This window comes from Sciurus carolinensis, chromosome 2 (assembly GCF_902686445.1).
Source record: "Sciurus carolinensis chromosome 2, mSciCar1.2, whole genome shotgun sequence".
In the NCBI taxonomy this organism is placed as follows: Eukaryota; Metazoa; Chordata; class Mammalia; order Rodentia; family Sciuridae; genus Sciurus; species Sciurus carolinensis.
The window spans coordinates 42,100,759-42,123,543 of NC_062214.1; the positions used below are offsets into that span (position 1 = coordinate 42,100,759).

At 39.3% G+C, this 22,785-nt stretch overlaps 1 protein-coding gene across 1 annotated transcript in view; it reads left to right on the forward strand.

Moving 5' to 3' along the window:
- Positions 1 to 451: 451 nt before the first annotated feature.
- Pcsk2 (proprotein convertase subtilisin/kexin type 2) overlaps positions 452 to 22,785 on the forward strand; it is a 281,613-nt gene continuing 259,279 nt past the window's right edge. Inside the window, exon 1 of the mRNA XM_047534334.1 lies at positions 452 to 948. Coding sequence (XP_047390290.1) covers positions 772 to 948 — 177 coding nt within the window. The 5' untranslated portion in view covers positions 452 to 771. The remainder of the gene's footprint in view (positions 949 to 22,785) is intronic.

Here is a 22,785-nt window from a genome sequence, read left to right on the forward strand (position 1 = left end):
AGAGAGAGAGAGAGAGAGAGAGAGTTGTTTTGCAGAGGAAAAGAAGCAAGGAAGAGGAATAGGGAGAGGCCGGTGCCCCAGCTCCCCTCAGGGCCTCTGAGAGCGGTACACACCGTAATTCCCTATCTAGAGCCTTACAGATTTCCACAATGACATCACTCCGGCGCCGCCGGCCTGATTACAGCTGGGGGGATTTTCCTGGGTGCGTGGCCGCCCAGGCAGAGATGGGGGAGCTCTCCGGGTGCTGAAAGGGGTGGGGGCACCGACTCACGGCGCTGCGCCCCCAGCCGGCGGAGGCGGACCGGCCCCGCCGGGGGCGGGCGGGGGCGGGCTCGGGGCGGCCCAGGGCGGGGCCCGCTGCTATTCCGGCCTTCATTGGCCGCTGTTGGGCGCACGTCACCCAGGCTGGTGCTCGACTCCAGCCCCAGTGGAATTGAAGCCGAGGAGGAGCTGAAAATGCAGATTTAGCATCAAGCACAGACATACACTCGCTCTTTCTCTCCGGTACACACAGCTCCCCACATTGGCACCCCTGCCAGCAAGCCGGGCCGCCTGACTACAGAGCTTCCCCGCCAGCCAGATGCTGGAGGAGAACCCACACTGATTTGCTGCTTTCCAAGCCCCAATTCAGTCTTTCTCCATACAAAGATTTTTTTAAACAACAACAACAACAAAAACTACACATCTATTTTTTATTTGCACCTTCCTTTCGGGTCCCCTGCTCCACCAACCTGCGCTCCTTCTAACCCCACTTTTCACTCCCAAAAAAGGATGAAGGGTGGTTGTGGCACCCAGTGGAAAGCAGCCGCTGGGCTCCTCTTCTGTGTCATGGTTTTTGCATCTGCCGAGAAACCAGTCTTCACGAATCATTTTCTTGTGGAGTTGCAAAAAGGGGGAGAGGAAGAAGCTCGCCAAGTTGCAGCAGAACACGGCTTCGGAGTCCGAAAGGTAAGATTTCCCATACATTTCGCATGTTGTTTCAAAACGAGGGGAGCCCTGCGCAATCTCGTTGCAGATTTGCAAGTTTTCTCTCTTTCTCATGCGATGCAGATATTCTGCCATCAGCTCTTAAACACGACATTGCCTTCGGTGATTTTTTACGGGTTATGTAATTAAAAATGTCCTTCATCTGTAGTAGTAAGGTCATCAAAATAATTTATTGCTCTTTGACTTGGTAGCGAAAATAGGGTAACACATCGCAAAGGATGCCATGCGCCCGGGCTGCTGTCCGAGGTACCAAGTTCTCGAGATTGCATGGGGATGGAGAGATGAAGCCCTCAACAGCTGGGCTTGACGTTGACTGCTTTGCCAAGGATGTCTCCCCCACCCCCATCCCCCGAAGAAATAATACTTTCCCACCGACAGGGATCAAAGATTGCACATTTCAATTTACCTCGCAGCTCACTGACCCCGCGCCCGGAGGACTTCCCTCCCAGTGGCTTTGGTCCCTGTTCTTCCTGGAACAAGAGCTTCCTGACTCTAGGAGACTTGAAAACAAGAACTGGTCTCTTTCCAAAATCCTGGCAGAACTTATACGCTTTCGCCCCCGCCCACGACCACCCACCCCCAGAGCATACTGGTGGTTGGCTTCCTAGTTCCCAACTCCTGGTGTAGGACTAGAAGTAGATTCTGAGGGGGATTCCCTTCGGAGAAATCGAGGTGCCCTCTCCTAATATGTGGGCGGCTAGCCTGGCTTTCCCGGGAAAGCGCGGGGATCCCCAATCCCAGAAGTTGTCAGAGTTCAATTGTTTAGGAAGCTGGATGAGGCTTCCAGCCTCGGACGCCTCCGCACTCCTTAGGGGACTCCGTGGTGCCCATCTTGAAAGAAGAGAGAAGAGCGCTGGGCGGGGGCCGGAGCTGACTGGCTAGCTCTTCCCGCTAAATAATCTGTGTCAGTGATCTCCAGGGTCCATGGAGGAAGTGCCGCCAGTTGGAGTGGAGTGAGGATGCGGGGATAAGCTGGGGCGAGGGGAACCCGAAGGACATAGAGGTGCAGTTTGGCTACCAGAGGACTGGGTGTAGGTCAGTAAGATTCCAGGCACTATCTCTTCTCTCCTGATCCCATAGGAGAGACGCGTGAGATAGGCAGTCGATGCTCTTGGTTGTTGCTTTTGCCTTGAAGGGCCGCGCGGACTGGGGCTCCTAAGTGTCTCTTCTGTCCCGACTTCCCACGCCTCCCGCCTCTCTCCCAGTCACACTAGGGCTCCTTCAGGTGCTGCGGACTCTCCCGCCTCCATAGGGCGTAGGCAGCCGCAGCGATTTTCACCCCAGGTGGGTTTAGCAACGAATTTGATAGAGGTCTGGGAGGAGGCACCAGGTCTGCCTGTGGCGCGCGGGCGGGTCTCGCAGAAGAGAACTTGTTGCTCCGGGGGAAGCGTGGGTGGAGCAGGGAAGAGAAGGCGCCAGCCCAGGGAGCAGCTCGTTGTCCTTCTGACCCAGGCCTGGAGGCTGTTTCCAGAGTGCTTCCAACACCATAAACAGGCAGATCCCCTTTCTTTCTCCCTACACTAAACTTGGCAAGACCCAGGACCCAGGCGCCATTATAAAATGTGATAGTGATTATTAGTAACGGACAGTTATTGGTACCTTTATGTACTGGAGCCCCTTAAGTAACATAGCAAACCAAGGGTTTTTGGGCTTTGGGGTATGATAAAAAGGGATCCTTAATTCTTGAGTGTAAAGGGTTTCAGCTGATGCAGACGTACTTGTGGCTCACTCCCTCTGCCAGGGAGTTTCTGAGGGCAGGTAGACATTGCTATTAGTGCGTTTGGTTCCCCTTTTCTTCCCTCTGAAAATATGCTCTTAAGGGTGGGTCTACTAAAAATCGAAGGGAGATTGGTGGAGGAAAGGAACCAAGAGTGGGAGGCAGGGAGCGAGGGGAGAAGTGCTGGGGAATGATAATGACCAAATTATATAGTTATATTATGTGCATGTACGAATATGTAACAGCAAATCCCATCAATGTGTACAACTATTGAACACCAATAAAAATATGGATAAAAAGAAAATATGCCTTTAGGATCTGATCTTGGAAACCTAGTCACACTTAGGTATAGCTGAGACTGATAATGGCTTAACTTATTAATTCTCTGAGAGGGTTATTTTTTTCATAGGAACAAACAGCTTAATGAGGGATGCACAGTTTTGATAATGGAATTCCAGCAAGGAAGTGTAGAGACAATCCCATCGAATATGAATCATTTCAATGGATTTACTTTAAATCACAGTGAGCTTGTATTAGGGGATAAAATCAGATAACAAGGCCTCTTTCTCCCCCATTCCTCCTTGGAGAGGAGCCCACTGACTTTGCACCACAACCTCCAACCTGCAATTTCCATCTGGGAGGAACAGCAATTTTCTTTTCCCTAATCTCTTCATAACCTCCCAAGTGGTACCACTTAAAGTCAGTAATGTTTGCCTTGATACACATTTAAGCAATAATAAGTCTATGATGAGGTATTTCTGCCAGATTAGACGCATTGCACACCTATCTGGACTAAACCCTCTTTTCCCCTTTGGATCCATGTGCTGCCCATGTTTCACACCTAAATCCGAGCCTTCCCTCATGTTATGGAACACATTAAGATTTCCCTCCTCCAAACTCTTAGGGGGCCAGTTGGCAAAATCTGCAGGACAGAAGTTAGCATCACTTGTCCTCTGTCATCTTGTGTATGTAAGTAGAGTATCACTATTGTTTTCCACTGGAAAGCTAAATATTCAGGGATGTCACTATCTATATTTCTAGCATCCTCACCATAACCAGCACATTACTGTGCTTGACAACCTTTGACAAAACTTTCTCAGTTTTATTATTTCGGATTTTCCACTGTCCTATTTTGCTTACATTATATTGCTCTGTACTTTTGCTGACTTCTGTTATCTGTTTTGCATTTTAAATCCCCATATGTCCTTCTCCTTCAATTCTCTGACCCTTAATGGCTTCTCAACTCCCTTCTGCACCAGGCAATGCTGTGTCAGAAACCAAAAGAGTATCTGTGGTTATTTGTTCATCCACATGAAGGGGCAGCAATGTGGACTTAAAGAATCTACTATTTTACTAAATTATCTCATTCGAACCTCACAAATCTTGTGATAGAAATTATTGGCATTAGCCCTCATTCTCAGATGAAAATCTTAAAACCCTAAGAGTTTAAGTGACTTCCCATACCTGGAAAATAAGACAGCTCAAATTTGAAAATAAATTTGCTAGACAGAAATTAATTGTTTTTCCATATCATGTTGCCGCCAGGAAACCACCCAAGAACTCTGTCCTTGAAGGATCATTTTAAAATTCTGATATTTTTCCTTTCTTTTCTTTCCTTTTTACTTTTTTTGAATATTTACCATTTATTTTATAGCAACATATATTATCAAATAATGTGTGTACATACTTCTTCACGTGGATTATAAATCTTCCAAAAGGAAAAAGTGATATATTATGTCTTTATAGCCCCAACATCTAGCATAATGTCTTGTATATGAGATATTAGAAAAATATTTATCAATTATTTAACTATTTCATTCTTATAAGACCATTAGCAAACATTTCTCTTTAAAATGGAATAAAAATATCCATAACTTTACTTGAGAAAAGGTAAATGGACAGTAATTTTTTTATTATCATAACCTGAGTGGCTTCAAAACATGATTATGTCTACCAGAGAATGTCTAGAGAGTGTGAACTTACAATAATGGCAAAGGCATGATTACAAAGAGTTCCTTTAAATTCTCAATACACTACAAACTTCAGTTCTCTTGAAACAGAAACAAAAATTATTTATTGAAGTAATGTACTGAGAATTGGACAAAAACTAAGAGTTAAAGTGAAAAAAAAATCAGGAGTTAAGGTTTAAAAAAATGATTAGGAGTTTTTGCTTTATTATGGTCTGTTGTTTTTTACCCTTATAGGACTAATGCTGGGGTGATTAGACAGGTAAAATCACGTGAACTTTTTTATGTGTGAGAATTTTTAAATTCTAAAATTAATCAACTAATAATTGTGCTAGGAAGTAATAAAAATAATTCCTGGTCATTTTACTTTTTATGGATGTATAATATAATTTAATTTAGCAAAGAGAACAGCTTAGTATTTTTATAAAACGAGCACACCTACGTAATCAACACCCTGATTGGAAACAATATTACCAGTATCCATAAAACCTCTCCTGATCACTTGGGTTTTGGCTATTACAAATATAGTAGCTATAGGAAGCTATGCTGTGAGCTCACATAGGTGGCTTCTGGAAGATGCAAGTGGTCCTGGCCGGGTAACCAGCAAGAAAATGAAGACTTCAGATCTAAAGCCACAAGGAATAACATTCTTCTAAAAACCTGAATATGCTCAAAAGTTGATTGTTTCCTTTCCATGCCTCAAGATGAGGACAGAGCAGACTGATATCATTTTGTCTACTACAAATATTACTTTGGTGGATATCAAAGTACAGTTAGCCATCCATATCCAGGCAGTTTTATATCCATAAATTCAACCAAATATGGGAAAATATTGTGTCTGTACTGAACAGACTTTTTTCTGTCATTATTCCCCAAACAACACACTATAACATTTACATTTTATTATAAGTATTATAAGTAATTAGAGAAGACTTACAGTACATAAGGAAATATGTGTATGGATTATATTGCAAATTCTACACCATTTTTATTTTTATTTATCTTTTAATTTTTTACAGACTGCATCTTGATTCATTGTACACAAATGGGGTACATCATTTCATTTCTATGGTTGTACATGATGTAGATTCATACCATTCATGCAATCATACGTGTACATAGGGTAATGATGTTTGTCTCACTACACCATTTTTCATACCCCCTTCCTCTCATTTCCTTCTACATAATCCAAAGTTCCCCCATTCTTCTCTCACTCCCCACCCCCCACCCCCATTATATATCATTCTCCACTAATCAGGGAAAACATTTGGCCTTTGGTTTTTTGGGCTTGGCTTATTTTAGTTAGCATGATATTCTCCAATTCCATCCATTTATTTGCAAATGCCATAATATTACTCTTATGGCTGAATAATATTCCATTGTGTATATATACCAGAGTTTCTACACCATTTTTATATAATGCACTTGACCATCTGAGGATTTGGGTACCCACCAGGAGTCCTGAAACCAATTCCTGTCAGATACCAAAGGACAACTGTATATGTATTTTGGTAAATTAATGTATGCCTTCTGTTGGGAATTCCTGGGAATGGAATTGCTGAGTCAAAGAGTATGTATACATTTGACTTTAGGAGACTGCATTGGGTTTCTATTGCTACATAACAAATCACTAGAACTAAGGGGCCTAAAACCACACAGATTTGCTCTTTTGCAACTTACAAGGGCATGGAATCTGGTGCATTTCAGTTAAGTCTTCTGTCAAGTCCTGACAAATAAAAATCAAGGCATCAGCCTGCTCTGTCTCATCTAGAGGCATGATAAGATTAATCCACTTCCAAGCATGTTCAGGATTAGAAGAATTTCATTCCTTGTGGTTTTAGACCTGAAGTCTTCATTTTCTTGCTGGTTGCTGGGCCAGGACTGCTTACAGCTCCTAGAGGCCACCTTCATGAGCTCAGCATAGCTTCCTCCATAGCCACTCACACATCTCACCCTTCCAATCTCTTCCTTTGGGAGGGGTCAATTCCTTTATCTGGTTAACCTGATTAGATCAGAACCATCAGAATAATTTCTTTTGATTAATTCAAAATCAAGTGATTGGAGACCCTAATTACTTTGATAAATCCCTTCACTTTTGTGTAATCTACTCACAGGAGTGAAATACATCATATTCACAGTCCCACCCAGACTGTCCACACTCAAAGGAGGTGATTATCCAGGGCATGTACACCAGAGAGAAGAAATCTTGGGTCCATCTCAGAATTCTTGTTATTATAGACTAACAACCACACAATTTCTCAAAGTCACTATGCCAGTTTATTATACCACTAAAAGTATGTGAGAGTTCCAGTTGCTACAATTCTCACCAATGTTTGATATTTTACTTACTTTCTGTAAACCATTCTAGTATGTGTGCAGTAGTGTCTCATTATGATTTTGATTGAAATTTCCCTGCTGATCACTTAAAGTAGAATTCCATGTCATAGGCCTATTGATGATTTGTATATACTCCTTTATATAGTATTTGTTCAGGTCCTTTGCCCCAAATATTTTTTTTCTTTTGGGCTTTCCATCTTTTTTCATTTATAGGATTTCTTTACCTATTATAGATATGAAATTTTTTGTCAGATTTACATGTTTTGGATATCTACTTCTACCCATTTAATGGTGCCTAAACATTCTTACAATAATGGATCTGGATTACATAATTTTACTCTCACTGTATCGTTCAGTCAATTGTTATTCAAAAGAAGAGTTCCATAGAAGTAGTCCTTCATCTCCTATCCCATTTTTTTTTCCTAGATCAAGATTAACATTGTTTGGAGGAGGGGAAAAGAGGTGAAAAACAGGACACAGACTTGATTCTACATATTTCCAAAAGATTCCTACCTACAAAGCCCTTAAAAAACAGTTCTGAACCTAAAAAATCTAGTAGCATGGTAGGCAAGAGCAAATGTCCACCTTACTTCACTAGACATGGTTGCCATTAATTATTTTTTTTGACCTAAATTTAATACTTCAATCAAGTTCAAGTTCGTCCCTCAACTCCTCTCTGGTGGACCTAGACCAGAGTATTCTCAGTCCATTTGAAACTTCAGTTGCATATAATCTGTTATTTTCCCCCGACACTAGTCAGAACTATTACAATACTTGCTATACTCAATGCTGCTCTTTTGACTGAAGGAAACCAGAAATAGCAATGTTGAAAGGTAAAGATAGAGGTATTTTAATTGGATAGCATTAGAAACTTAACTCAGTTACTAAATCACTCAGAAGTTCATTGCCTTCCAAAAATAATTAATAAAATATGGTGGTTACCAGGTATAGTATCATATTCCTGTAGTCTCAGTTACTCGGGAGGCTGAGGTAGGAGGATCACTTGAGTCCAAAAGTTGGAGACCAGCCTGGGCAACATAGAGCCTGTCTCAAAGTTTTGTTTTAGAAGACAATGAAAAATATGGTAATAAAGTGGTATGTGTAAGGATCTGGGCAGTGTTGGGTGCACCAAATAAAACAGTTATTCTTGGTAGTACTAATAACAAGGTGGTGGCCTAATAGTCCTCTTTTACTCAAGGAAGTAGTTGTGGCTTTTACTTTTGCAAGAGTGACAATGGATTAGGGAAAGAAAAGACCGGTAGACCAATGGCAATTCATCTGTGGGCTAATCATAGTCCATGAAGTAACCTTACCAAATAATCACATACATTTAATTCACTTATGGTAATTGTTGCAACCAATCTACTGGCTTCATTAGTAAATTTGATGGACTAGTAGCTACAGAGAGGAGACTTCAGTTACCATGAGAGAGCCTATACAGGACACAGTATATTCAAGTATTTTATCTAAGCTATTAATGGCTTTCCAATTCCACTTCCCAGCAAAAAGACATCTGTGATAATGACTGAAGCACCAATAACATTTCTCATCCTGCTTTGTGGTAATCGTAACCATATGACAGAGAGTTCTAGTCTAGGTCATGTAAGCAGACTTTCATGCCTGATGCATAATGTTTCCTTTCAATTGAATCATTGTGTTTTCTTTCCTTCTGAGGCTTGATATGGTTAAGAACAGCAACTCTGAAAGCCAAATGCCAAATGAAAGGAGTCTAGGTCCCTGATTCCTGACTTAGAAGACCTTCCATAAGTGAGGAATAAACTGCTATTACATTAAGGAAATGTGATTTGGAGGTTTATCTTTACAACACCATCCTCACAAAAACTAATAAACTGTCAATAAGTTCCCCTTTTCTTATCTTGCTGGAGTGAATCTCTAAATCTTTCAACTAAACCAAGCCGAATCACAATAAAAATAATCTTTCCAAGCCTTGTGAGAGCTCTTATATTTTTATCTCATGTTGTCAACCAACTTTCAAAGTATTTTTAATTTTTCTTCTCCATAAGGAATATAAAACCCTTTCAATCCTCTGTCCCTCCTACTGGCAGCCAATACACCCTATTCATAATGAATGTTTAATATGGGCTTCCTGATTGATGGATACGCATGGATCACAAGATAGTGATTTGGCCATAAAGTCAGAGAGAATGTGCTGGAAGAACTATACTTGGAGAAACTATCTCTGTAGGATTGTTTCTCTGTAGGCAACTGTTCAGCTGGGAAGTAGAAGCAAGTGACAATCAGCAAGTGCATATCTGGCATATTTCTGTTTTTCCCTAAAATTCCCAATAATCAGTAATAGAAAGAAGGAGCTCTTTGAGCAGAGAAAATAAAGTCTACATTTAAAACACAATCAAAATATAAAAGTGGAGGGGGATTCCACCTCTTTTTCTCAACTGAATGAATATCTAAAATCAGCTTCTATTTTGAAAGGTCTTTTTAGGTATAATCATTATGATATTTACAGCATGGCAGAGAGTGATGCCGTAATTTTAAAAGTTTCCAATAATTGTATATTTACCTGTTACAGAAGTTAGACTTGGCAAATAAAACATGAAACCTGAAGTTCAAACTTTTTCTACTGACCAAAGTGGTGGTTTCATTTTACATTTGAGCTTGGAACTATCATTTCAGAAAGAAATCCCTTTTAAATTTGGAGACCATTGTTCAAAATTCAGATAATTAGAAGATAGTTCAAAGTGAGGAGTTGCAGTTTGATTTTATTGACTGATGAATTAAAATGTGTTTTTATTGAGATGGATTTGGTAACGTAGCTACAGTTCATACCTGGCTGAAGTTAACACTGCTGTTCTGAATGCAATAGTTGTGTATGAATGGATGGTTTCTACATGAGGCATATATCAGAATCAGAAGAGCTAAACTGCCTTGACAAACTATCTTTGACCCTAGAGCTATTCTGAATGTAATTTTTAGAATAGTGTGATGTGTTGAGATTTTCTGATGAATTTAACAAATCCTTCCATTATATGTGCAATAATGACAAAAACTCAATTTTCTGACACAGCAAACTAGATGAGACTCTTACAGGATAATAATAAAAAAATGACAAGAACAGGAAGAAATCTGTAAAAACCTACAGTTGCTCTTTATTTATAACTTAAAATTTGACATTCACTTTCATGAATATCTGAAATATTTTTCTCCTAATTTAATTATTTTTAAAAGTACCTAGTAATACAAACAAGCACTAAAGAAAAGTATTTCTTATATTTATTCCAAACCCCATTACCCAGAAATAACAATTACTAGCCTTAGATTTTTTTGTAGATATCTTTGTATAAATATGCATACAGAGAATAAAGATAGGCAAATTGTTTTATAAAAATGGGATCACAACATATCTGCTATTTAAAATTTAAATTGTTTATTATAGAGTTTAACAGTGGAGGAAATGAATGAAAAATTAAACTGTTTACTAGCATATAAATTTGTCACACGGAAGTGATATTATTTCTTAACAGACCTCCCAAATATCAAGAAAAACAGATTGTGTATATATTTAGGAGTTTGTGATTATATTGTGTGTATTTGTGTATGTGTGGTACAGAGATAATTTTATTTATTTAATCAGGTTTAATTACTTAATTACATACTTTAAATTTAGTGAATTATAGTCTCAGTGTGTTGCAAAATGTAAAAATTAGCATGCCAGTTCTTTCCCTCACCTTCAGACTCCCTCATACTAATGTTTGTTAGGTATATTTTACATCTTGCTAAATATAAATATCACCTTGTACTTAGAGCCATAATTCTCAATATTACTGATAATTCATGCCACCTTAAAATTGCTTCTAATTTTATCACAGATCCTCTTGGCAGAATTTTTTCAATCCCAAATTCTTCATTTTCTTTCTTTCTTTTTTTTTTCAGTTTATTGAAAAGTAAAGGGAATAGTTTAATCACAATAAGGGAGCTCTCCTACATTTGAGATTAATGGGAGAAAAATGTCTAATGAAGTTCTATTTGTAGGTCCCAGAGGAAGATGAGGCGTCACCCTTATTTCACTTAGGCATCACTCTTATTTCAAAGGAGTAAGACGCAAAATCAATACTCAGAGCAAAGGAAGAGGGGATGGGGCTTCCAGGGAGATAAGATTTACCAAAGAGAATGAGGGAGGAAGGGGTCACAGGACACATAGTGATTTCTGGGCAGGACTAGAAGTCAACCGGCAGAGAATGGATTTATTGTAGCAACAACTGAGTCATTTTCTTAAGTAACATTCTGATTGGGTCTGGGGTGGAAGATAAATGGAGTATTCAAAAATGGAATATCAAAGAAATAGAAGGTAAATTGGAAATAATAGGAAGAGACCTGAAAGGGAGAACCTATGGTTGGTGAGTGGAGTAAGGATAAGGATAAGGTCCATGAAAATATGCCACCAAAGTGAAAAAGAGACCAGATCATCATTCTTGAAGTCAAACACACAAGGATTCCCCCACGCACACTTCATTCATGTCTTGCCAATGAACAGCATTGCCAAGGAAGACTGCTTAGAAAAACAGAGAAGAGATCCTAGGACAAAAAGTCAGAGAATTTCAGACATGTGGGGAAAAGGAGCAACAGGAAAGGAGAAAGAACATGAACTGTTAGAGATACAGAAGGAGAATCAAGTGCCTGCAGAACTGTGAAAGGAGGAGGAGAGAGAGCTAGAAAAGAAAGAAAGGATGGGGCAATCATGGCCACTGATTTTGGAGAAGAACTCATTGTTGTAATTGGAGGAGTCACCTTAGCACATTGGAAGAGGAAAAGTATGTTAGTTTGGATCTCCTGGAGTAGGCACTGGGACAAGATTTAAATTCAAGTAGTTTGTTTAAGGGATGATTCTAGAAAAGACTAATACAAGAGTGGGGAACTGAGACAACAAAAGGAAACAGACATAGAGTATGTATTATAGAGCAAGTTCTCACTATAGATAACTGGCTCAGTCCCACTGGGAAACCAGGAGCTGGTTCAGTACATGAACCTCAGAGTCTCCCATCCTAGGAGTGAGAAAACTGAATATTCATATGCCAGTTTCATTCAGACACTGGTTGATGACTGATAGTTACTCTGGGTTGGGGTTGACTCTCCAGGATTTTGCCCTTGCATGTGCTCAGAGAGAGGAGAACTTAGCCACACAGAAAAATTCCACCAAGAGGAAATAGTTGACATGCACTAAATGGTAAGGCCCAGAGGATCTGAGCAGAAAAGTGAAAACCTCTGCCCCTAAAAGGAAGCCCAGTTATTAAAAGAAGCAGCAAACAGAGGTATCAAATGTTGAAAATTTCTTTAGGAAACGTATTGGTAAAAGGAAAGGTGAGAAGAAAAGTAGCATTACAGTAACTTGATGCAGTTGTAATGATTTTTATGAATAATGACTTCTAAACACTTGCCAGACCACTTATAGATTGCTACCCCACCAAAATATTGTGACATAACTAGCTAACCACATCTACATTATTCTAGCTGGTTTATTCAATCATTTACATTTTTACAAATAATAACTGCAATTATGGAATTATAGCCTGTCAGAGCAGGAAGGGATCTTAGAAAGACATTAATTTAACCCTTAATTTTACACGAGGAAAAGGAAATCAAACACTGTGTTTGCATTCTCAAATACTTGACTTCTGTTTGCTTATGGCCTGTGGCTTTAGGCAACTAATTGTTCAGGAACCCTGAACCAGCTTTTCAGACTGGAAGGTAAGTTGGACCAAGTGAGATCCCTATGAGGAATTAACATCATAAATCAACTTGGTTTGACCATATCAATTTATTTTGGGTCTTCCTTGTCTGCTTTTCAACATTTTGTCTCTATGATTTTTATGAATTTCCATTTTCCAAACAAAGCTGCTCATAGATTCAGGGATTCCATACTCACAATATATTGAATTTTTTTTTTTTCCTAGTCTTTTTTTTTTTTTTTTTTTTTTACGTTTACATAGGGTAATGATGTTTATTTTATTTTTCCCCTCCCCCCCACCCCTCCCACCCCTCCCACCCCTCTTTTCCCTCTACACAGTCCTTCTTTCCTTCATTCTTACCGCTCTCCTTAGCCTAACTCTAAACCTAACCCTAAACCTAATGCTAGCCCCTCCCACCCCCCATTATATGTCCTCATCCGCTTATCAGCGAGATCATTCGTCCTTTAGTTTTTTGAGATTGGCTTATCTCACTTAGCATGATATTCTCCAATTTCGACCATTTGCCTACAAATGCCATAATTTTATCATTCTTCATTGCGGAGTAATATTCCATTGTATAAATATGCCACAGTTTCTTTATCCATTCATCAACTGAAGGGCATCTAGGTTGGTTCCACAATCTGGCTATGGTGAATTGAGCAGCAATAAACATTGATGTGGCTGTATCTCTGTAGTATGCTGATTTTAAGTCCTTTGGGTATAGGCCAAGGAGTGGGATAGCTGGGTCAAATGGTGGTTCCATTCCAAGCTTTCTGAGGAATCTCCACACTGCTTTCCAGAGTGGCTGCACTAATTTGCAACCCCACCAGCAATGTATGAGTGTTCCTTTTTCACCACATCCTCGCCAACACCTATTGTTGCTTGTATTCTTGATAATCGCCATTCTAATTGGGGTGAGATGAAATCTTAGGGTAGTTTTGATTTGCATTTCCCTTATTACTAGGGATGTTGAACATTTTTTCATATATCTGTTGATTACTTGTACATCTTCTTCTGTGAAGTGTCTGTTCATTTCCTTAGCCCATTTGTTGATTGGATTATTTGTATTCTTCCTGTAGAGTTTTTTGAGTACTTTATAGTTTCTGGATATTAGTGCTCTATCTGAAGTATGATTGGCAAAGATATTCTCCCACTCTGTAGGCTCTCTCTTCACATTACTGATAGTTTCCTTTGCTGAGAGAAAGCTTTTAAGTTTGAATCTATCCCAGTTGTTGATTCTTGCTTTTATTTCTTGTGCTATGGGAGTCCTGTTAAGGAAGTCTGATCCTAAGCCAACAAGTTGAAGATTTGGACCTACTTTTTCTTCTATAAGATGCAGGGTCTCTGGTCTGATTCCGAGGTCCTTGATCCATTTTGAGTTGAGTTTTGTGTAGGGTGAGAGATAGGGGTTTAATTTCATTCTATTGCATATGGTTTTCCAGTTTTCCCAGCACCATTTGTTGAAGAGGCTATCTTTTCTCCATTGCATATTGTTGGAACCTTTGTCTAGTATGAGAAAATTGTATTTATTTGGGATTGTGTCCATGTCCTCTATTCTGTACCATTGATCTACCTGTCTATTTTGGTACCAATACCATGCCGTTTTTGTTACTATTGCTTTGTAGTAGAGTTGAAGATCTGGTATTGCAATACCCGCTGCTTTGCTCTTGCTACTGAGGATTGCTTTAGCTATTCTAGGTTTTTTATTCTTCCAGATGAATTTCATAATTGCTTGCTCTATTTCTGCAAGGTACATCATTGGGATTTTAATTGGAATTGCATTGAATCTGTATAGCACTTTAGGTAGTATAGCCATTTTGATGATATTAATTCTGCCTATCCAGGGACATGGGAGATCTTTCCATCTTCTAAGGTTTTTTTGAATTTCTTTCTTTAGTGTTCTGTAGTTCTCATTGTAGAGGTCTTTCACCTCTTTTGTGAGATTGATTACCAAGTATTTTATTTTTTTTGAGGCTATTGTGAATGGGGTAGTTTTCCTAATTTCTCTTTCTGAAGATTCATCACTTATGTATAAAAAGGCATTGGATTTATGAGCATTGATCTTGTAACCTGCTACTTTACTGAATTCACTTATGAGTTCTAAAAGTTTTCTGGTGGAATTTCCAGGTTCCTCTAAATATATAATCATGTCATCAGCGAACAGGGATAGTTTGAGTTCTTCTTTTCCTATTCGTATCCCTTTAATTTCTTTGGTTTGTCTGATTGCTCTGGCTAGAGTCTCAAGGATGATGTTGAATAGAAGCGGTGAAAGAGGGCATCCCTGCCTTGTTCCAGTTTTTAGGGGGAATGCTTTCAGTTTTTCACCATTTAGAATGATATTAGCCATGGGCTTAGCGTAGATTGCCTTTATAATGTTTAGGAATGTTCCCACTACCCCAATTTTTTCTAGTGTTTTGAGCATGAAGGGATGCTGTATTTTATCAAATGCTTTTTCTGCATCTATTGAAATAATCATGTGATTCTTAACTTTAAGTCTGTTGATATGGTGAATGACATTTATTGATTTCCAAATGTTGAACCAACCTTGCATCCCTGGGATAAAACCCACTTGATCGTGGTGCACTATCTTTTTAATATATATTTGTATGCGATTTGCTAAAATTTTGTTGAGAATTTTTGCATCGATGTTCATTAAGGATATTGGTCTGAAATTTTCTTTCCTCGATGTGTCTCTGTCTGGTTTAGGTATCAGGGTGATATTGGCTTCATAGAACGAGTTTGGGAGGGTTCCCTCCTCTTCTATTTCATGGAATAGTTTGAGGAGTATTGGAATGAGCTCTTCTTTAAAGATTTTGTAGAACTCGGCTGAGAACCCATCTGGTCCTGGACTTTTCTTTGTTGGTAGGCTTTTGATGACCTCTTCTATTTCATTGCTTGAAATTGGTTTATTTAAGTTGTGTATGTCCTCCTCGTTCAGTTTAGGTAGTTCATATGTCTCTAGAAATTTGTTGATGTCTTCAAGGTTTTCTGTTTTGTTGGAGTATAGATTTTCGAAATAGCTTCTAATTATGTTTTGTATTTCACTCATGTCTGCTGTGATGTTTCCTTGTTCATTCCGAATTTTAGTAATTTGAGTTTTCTCCCTCTTTCTCTTTGTTAGTGTGGCTAAGGGTTTATCAATTTTATTTATTTTTTCAAAGAACCAACTATTTATTTTGTTAATTTTTCCGATTGTTTCTTTTGTTTCGATTTCGTTGATTTCGGCTCTGATTTTAACTATTTCCTGTCTTCTACTACTTTTGGTATTGGTCTGCTCTTCTTTTTCTAGTGCTTTGAGCTGTAGTGTTAAGTCGTTTATTTGTTGATTTCTACTTCTTTTGTTGAATGCACCCCATGAAATAAATCTTCCTCTAAGTACTGCTTTCATAGTGTCCCAGAGATTTTGATATGATGTGTCTTTGTTCTCGTTTACGTCTAAGAATTTTTTTATTTCCCTCCTGATGTCTTCTGTTATCCATTCATCATATAATAGTGTATTATTTAGTCTCCAGGTATTGGAGAAGTTTCTGTTTTTTATTCTGTCATTTATTTCTGATTTCAATCCATTATGATGTGATAGAGTACAAGGTAGTATCTCTATCTTCTTGTATTTGCTAACAGTAACTTTGTGGCATAAAATATGGTCTATTTTAGAGAAGGATCCATGTGCTGCTGAGAAGAAAGTGTATTCGTTCTTTGTTGGATGGTATATTCTATATATGTCCGTTAAGTCTAAATTGCTGATTGTGTTGTTGAGATCTATAGTTTCTTTATTCAATTTTTGTTTGGACAATCTATCCAGTGGTGAGAGAGGTGTGTTAAAATCGCCTAGTATTATTGTGTTGTGGTCTATTTGATTTCTGGAATTGAGAAGGATTTGTTTGACGTACGTGGATGAGCCAATGTTCGGGGCATAGATATTTATGATTGTTATGTCTTGCTGATTTATGCTTCCCTTAAGCAGCATGTAATGTCCTTCTTTATCCCTTCTGACTAGTTTTGGTTTGAAGTCCACATTATCTGAGATGAGGATGGATACTCCAGCTTTTTTGCTGTGTCCGTGTGCATGGTATGTTTTTCCCCATCCTTTCACCTTTAGTCTATGGGTGTCTCTTTCTATGAGATGAGTCTCTTGCAGGCAGCATATTGTTGGATTTTTCTTTTTAATCCAATCTGCCAGTCTGTGTCTTTTGATTGATGAATTCAGGCCATTAACATTCAGGGTTATTATTGTGATATGATTTGTATTCCCAGTCAATTGACTCATATTTGTTTTTGGCATGATTTGGTTTCTCCTTTATTTGGCTATTCCTTTAGGCTAGCGCCTCCTGTTGCTGATTTGCATCGTTGTTTTTCATCTCTTCCTCATGGAATATTTTGCTGAGAATGTTCTGTAATGCTGGCTTTCTTTTTGTAAATTCCTTTAGCTTTTGTTTATCATGGAAGGATCTTATTTCATCGTCAAATTTGAAGGTATGTTTTCCTGGGTATAAGATTCTTGGTTGGCATCCGTTTTCTTTCAGGGCTTGGTATATGTTGTTCCAGGCCCTTCTAGCTTTTAGGGTCTGGATTGAAAAATCTGCTGATATTCTTATTGGTTTCCCCCTGAATGTAATTTGGTTCTTTTCTCTCGCGGCCTTTAAAATTCTGTCTTTATTTTGTATGTTAGGTATTTTCATAATAATGTGCCTTGGCGTGGGTCTGTTGTAATTTTGTATGTTTGGAGTTCTATAAGCCTCTTGTACTTGGTTTTCCATTTCGTTCTTCAGATTTGGGAAATTTTCTGTTATTATTTCATTGAATAGATTGTTCATTCCTTTGGTTTGTTTCTCTAAGCCTTCCTCAATCCCAATAATTCTTAAATTTGGCCTTTTCATGATATCCCATAATTCTTGTAGATTCTGTTCATGATTTCTTACCATCTTCTCTGTTTGTTCAACTTTGTTTTCAAGGTTAAATATTTTGTCTTCAATGTCTGAGGTTCTGTCTTCCAGGTGTTCTATCCTATTGGTTATGCTTTCTATGGAGTTTTTAACTTGGTTTATTGTTTCCTTCATTTCAAGGATTTCAGTTTGTTTTTTTTTCAGTATCTCTAACTCTTTATTGAAATGATCTCTTGCTTCCCGTATTTGGTCTTTTAACTGTTGATTGGTGCGATCATTGAATGCCTGTATTTGCTCTTTCATCTCCTCCTTCAATGCCTGCATTTGCTCTTTCATCTCCTCATTAGCTTCCCTGATCGTTTTAATTACATACATTCTGAACTCCCTTTCTGACATTTCTTCTGCTGTGCTGTCATTGGGTTTTATTGATGTAGTATCTAGGTTTGTTTGGGACATTTTCTTCCCTTGTTTTCTCATAATGGTCAGTTGTCAGTGGGACCCTGAGATATTGCAGTTTTCCGCTATTGGCTTATAGTGTCCCGGTAGATTTCCAGTGTATCACCTCCCAGACTTCAGTAGCCTGATGTCTTGGAGGAATCTGATAAAGCAGCTCATCCGAAGAAAACTGCCCCTAGCCCCCTACTGGTTCCACGGTTTGGAACTGGCTCTGTGCGGAAATGCTCTCACTGTGGGCCTGCACCGTGCAGCTGGCCGTGTGGGAGGAGCCCACTGCCGTAGTGTGGAAGGCTACCTTGGGAAGACTCTAGCTGCCCTGCCCGGCTCCAATAAGCCACCTCTATCTGGGCCTGCCACCCGGGCCGAGCTTTACCCAGTGGGCAGACTCACTCGTGGCTCTATTTCAGTCTGAGTCTCTCAATGCCTCCCCTTCTTAACTCCTGGGTTCTGGAGCGACTGGGGGTGCAGTCTCCCTCTAGGCTGCCATCTTGGATCTCCCCGTGAAGAGAGCCTGCAGCCGGAGTGGGCAGAGCCGCCTGAAGAGGTCTCTGGCTGCCCTGCTCTGATCCCAGAGGCTGCTTGCGGATCGAGGCTCTCCGCTGGTTCGTTGCCGGAGTACGCTGCGCTGCAGTGGCTCCGGGACTCGGAGCTTGTTCTGGTCAGAAAGGCTCTCACTAGCGGGCCAGTTCCGTTCCGAGAACCTGGAGAAGCTGGCTGTGTGGGCGGGGCCCACCGCCGGAGTGCGCAGGGCTGCCTGTGGATGACTCTAGCTGCCCTGCCCGGCTCCGATAAGCCACCTCTATCTGGGCCTGCCACCCGGGCCGAGCTTTACCCAGTGGGCAGACTCACCTGTGGCTCTATTTCAGTCCGATTCTCTCAATGCCTCCCCTTCTTAACTCCTGGGTTCTGGAGCGACTGGGGGTGCAGTCTCCCTCTAGGCCGCCATCTTGGATCGCCTCAACATATTGAATTTATGGTAAAGATAGAATAGGAATTTATATTTCTTTGACTACTTCTTCAGTTACTAATATAGTATGTACCTTTAGTAAGCATTAAGTGTCAAAATAAATGATTAGAAAAATATTGAATGGTTTAGCATTGTCATTTAATGCTCAAAGTAGGAAAGTCAGGTGTGTCATGAAGTTCTGCTTTAGGGAATACCAAGCATACTAGAAAAAGATATATGAATAATCTATTTTGTACCTGTGTTAAGTAGCTTCCATTAATTAATTGTCCTTAATAACCTAACGTTTGTGACTTAATGGTTAATTAAAAATCCAATAACAGAGGAGAATAAAATGATCCACAAATCCCATCTTTCTTTGACCTTAGATTGTTCTCCACTTCCACAAGAGAAAAACAATTTCAATTTCTTCAGGTAGCTACCAGTTATCTTCAATAATGGAAGAAATTTTAACAATAATATAGTTGACATCCAAGAATCAATTCTATCTGGTTCTTGCTGATTATGTTTCTAGGTTCTGTCAGTCAAGAATGGGAAACAAGAGAAAACTTTCAGAGCCCAAGATGTAGGGGGAAGGATGGGAAACAAACCATTTATGATTTCTTGAAGTCCAAGAGTAGCACTTTAAGACAAGAGAGAGGGACAGAATCAGATTGAAGAGAACCTTGAAGAGTTGCATCTTTAATAGGGTTGGAATGAACCCAAATTTGGAGCTAAACAGTTGAAGCCAGAAATAAATCAACATGGCCATTAATTGGAAAGGAGAACAAGACAAAAGAAGTATTGTGGGAGTCTCAAACTAATGGACAATGAAGTCAACAAGTCATACTGCCATACCTGGGGAAAGTATTGAAGTGAGCTTCATCGAACCAACTCATAGTGAATACATTTAGTAAGCAAGCATGATGTCAGTCACTGAGACACAGGTTTGGAAGCAAATAGACAACTAGGATTCAATCTCACTGATCTAAGCAATTTCTCAGTATATCACAGAGAGATGGAGTCCCGATGGTAAAACACTTTTTAGGCCTTTGTGTCACATTTACTAAGTCCCATCGGCCAAAGCAAGCTATAAGGTTATGATCAAGATAAAAGTCAGAAGGGAAAAGGACTACCCCAAGGGATTGGATTAAGGGAGTCATGAACAAAATGATGACCATTACTATAGGGCCTTCTAATGGTTACAGTATCTCTGAGTTATCCCATCAAAAGATGAGGAAATTGGGAGATTTAGCCACCAGCTACCATTTCTCCTTAATTGAGGGTTGCTCCTTAGGAACATCAAAGCTCTGGTATTTCTGGCTTCCCCAAGTAGATTAAACATGCTTCCATAGCCAGAGAATACCCACAGTCCACAAGACACAGCGATGCATGAAGGAAGATGGCACATCTATGTACTGTCTACTGGTGATCTCCAGGGTGGGCCAAGGAAACACAAGCAAGGTATCGACATCATCTGCTACAGAGGAGACATAAAAGTTAGATAAAATACAGGTTCTGACTTAAAGGAATTACAGATGAGTGGGAGTTATTTTGTAAATAAGTAGAAAACTGCAAATTCTGTGATAGATTTAAGATATAGTTCATATGAGGCAATGGCTGTAGATAGAAGGGAAGACTTCACCAAGCAGGCAATGTTAAGGTTAGGTGAATTTACATCGAGGCTTATAACTTCAACAGGTTAAAGGAAAGGTGGTCATAGAGGGAAACATGGAGTATACAACAGAGTGCCCAGGGATTCTAGGACTGCAAGTAGTTTTGTCTGGATAGATGCCAAGAGACTGAGAGATGAGGGCAAAGAGGTGAATTGAGGCAAACTCATGAGAGATTACCCACATAAAGCTGAGGGATTTGGGTTTCACAGGTAGGTAAAGGGAGGCATTGAAGACTGTTTGGAAGGTATGAGACAGTGTCCAAATACATGAAATCCTAGGATAATTAGTTGAGCTAAGAGAGAATTGGTGGAGCTTAGATCTCAGTCTGGTTCCTTTTTCCTATGGACTAACTCTATGTCCTATCCACAAATAACACTTTCCCTTTTAATAGATGATGGTACTAAGAAGTCAGATTATGTGTCTTTGATCACATTGTCACCAGCTGATGACATCAATGATACTAATGGCATGATTAATTAAAACCTCAAAGAATGACTGGTAGAAACATTCAATTCTATCCATGATTTGTAATCCAGCTAAGAACAAAATAAATTTAACATATTTCTTCCCCCAACATACAATTACATGTAACTCTGCTGAGAATGGAATGGCTTCTTGTTGAGTAATTTCAATTATTATATCCCTTTATAATCTAGGAGTCTTTGGAATTACTAAAATGTCCTGTTACTCATTCCTGTTTTCCTCTCCATTAAATAGCTATCCCCCACTCCAAAATGAAAAGGAAAAGAATAATAAAAATAAATAAATAGAAAAGACATACTCTATATCCCATTACCAATGAGTTGATTCATATTTGGGTAATTAGAGTCCCTGAAATAGGTTGTATTTTTCAACTATTCAGCATCTTCATACTTGAATACTCAGAAACATGAGCAAGGGGCACTGAATGTGCCAATAATTGTGTCTTGTGTGGTTGTCATTCTAGGTCATTCTAGTCAAACCATTAAGTGGTTTGGAAGTTCACTGTCAGGTACATCTGACCAGAACTGTTAGTCTGAACTTGGATTAGCCACATTTAAAAGATAGCACATTGCATGAGAAGCACACACCAACACAGCATATTTGTTATTCCTGCCAAAACACGTGACTTCAAATAATGATGAGAAAACAGCAGACAATCCCCAGTTGAGGGACAGTCTGTAAAATAACTGGCCTGTACTTTTCAAAGGTATTAAGGTCACAAAAGACAAAGGCAGGCAGACTAAAGGACTCATCCAGATTAAAAGAGAGAGAGATTTGACAACTAAATGCAACCTGTGATCCTGGATTGAATTTTTGGCCAGATTTTCTTCAAAGAAGGTATTACAAATACCATTGGCAATGTATTGATGATGTCTGTAAACAATAATATGATATCAATATTGATTTTATGATTTTGATACTTGTACTGCTTTGTTCTTAGGAAATGCACACACCACCTACAACCTGCTCTCAAATGATTTCACAAAATTAAAATGTATATTTAGAAAAAATTATAAAGAAATTTCAGTGAAATGTTAATGACTAGAGACTAGGTGACATTTGCAAAATTTTGACAAATAACTTGCAAGTACAAAATTAGTCAAAAAAAAAAGTTGCTCCAAAAGAAGTGAAGCATACCTAGACTCAAAAGGTTCAGTTCTCTCCCTCTATGAAATTGATCTAGGTTAGACTTCCTCAACAGCCATGAAGTTTTGAGTCACCTTGGCCAAAGCAGAGCAGTGTTACTATAACAGTCAATTAACTCTCTGAACCTCACTTTTCTTATCTGAATGATTCAGGTGTCAACTAGAAATACTTGGTAACATCCACACAGACCTTTATAAAATCCCTGTAGAAATCCTGAGCCCATGGGTTGGGGTTGTGTGTAGCTTAGTGACAGAGTGCTTGCCTAGCATGCATGAAGTATTGCATTCAATTCATAGTATCTCACACACACACACACACACACACACACACACACACACACACTCCTAATCCCTTTCCAATAATCCTACAAATTCTGAGAATGGGGGCTAGATCCTCATTTCACTTCTGAAACCAGTTTCCCTCTTCCACTAACTTTCCAGGTAACAAATTACAAATACCCAATATGCCATCTCCATTCTTCAAGATGG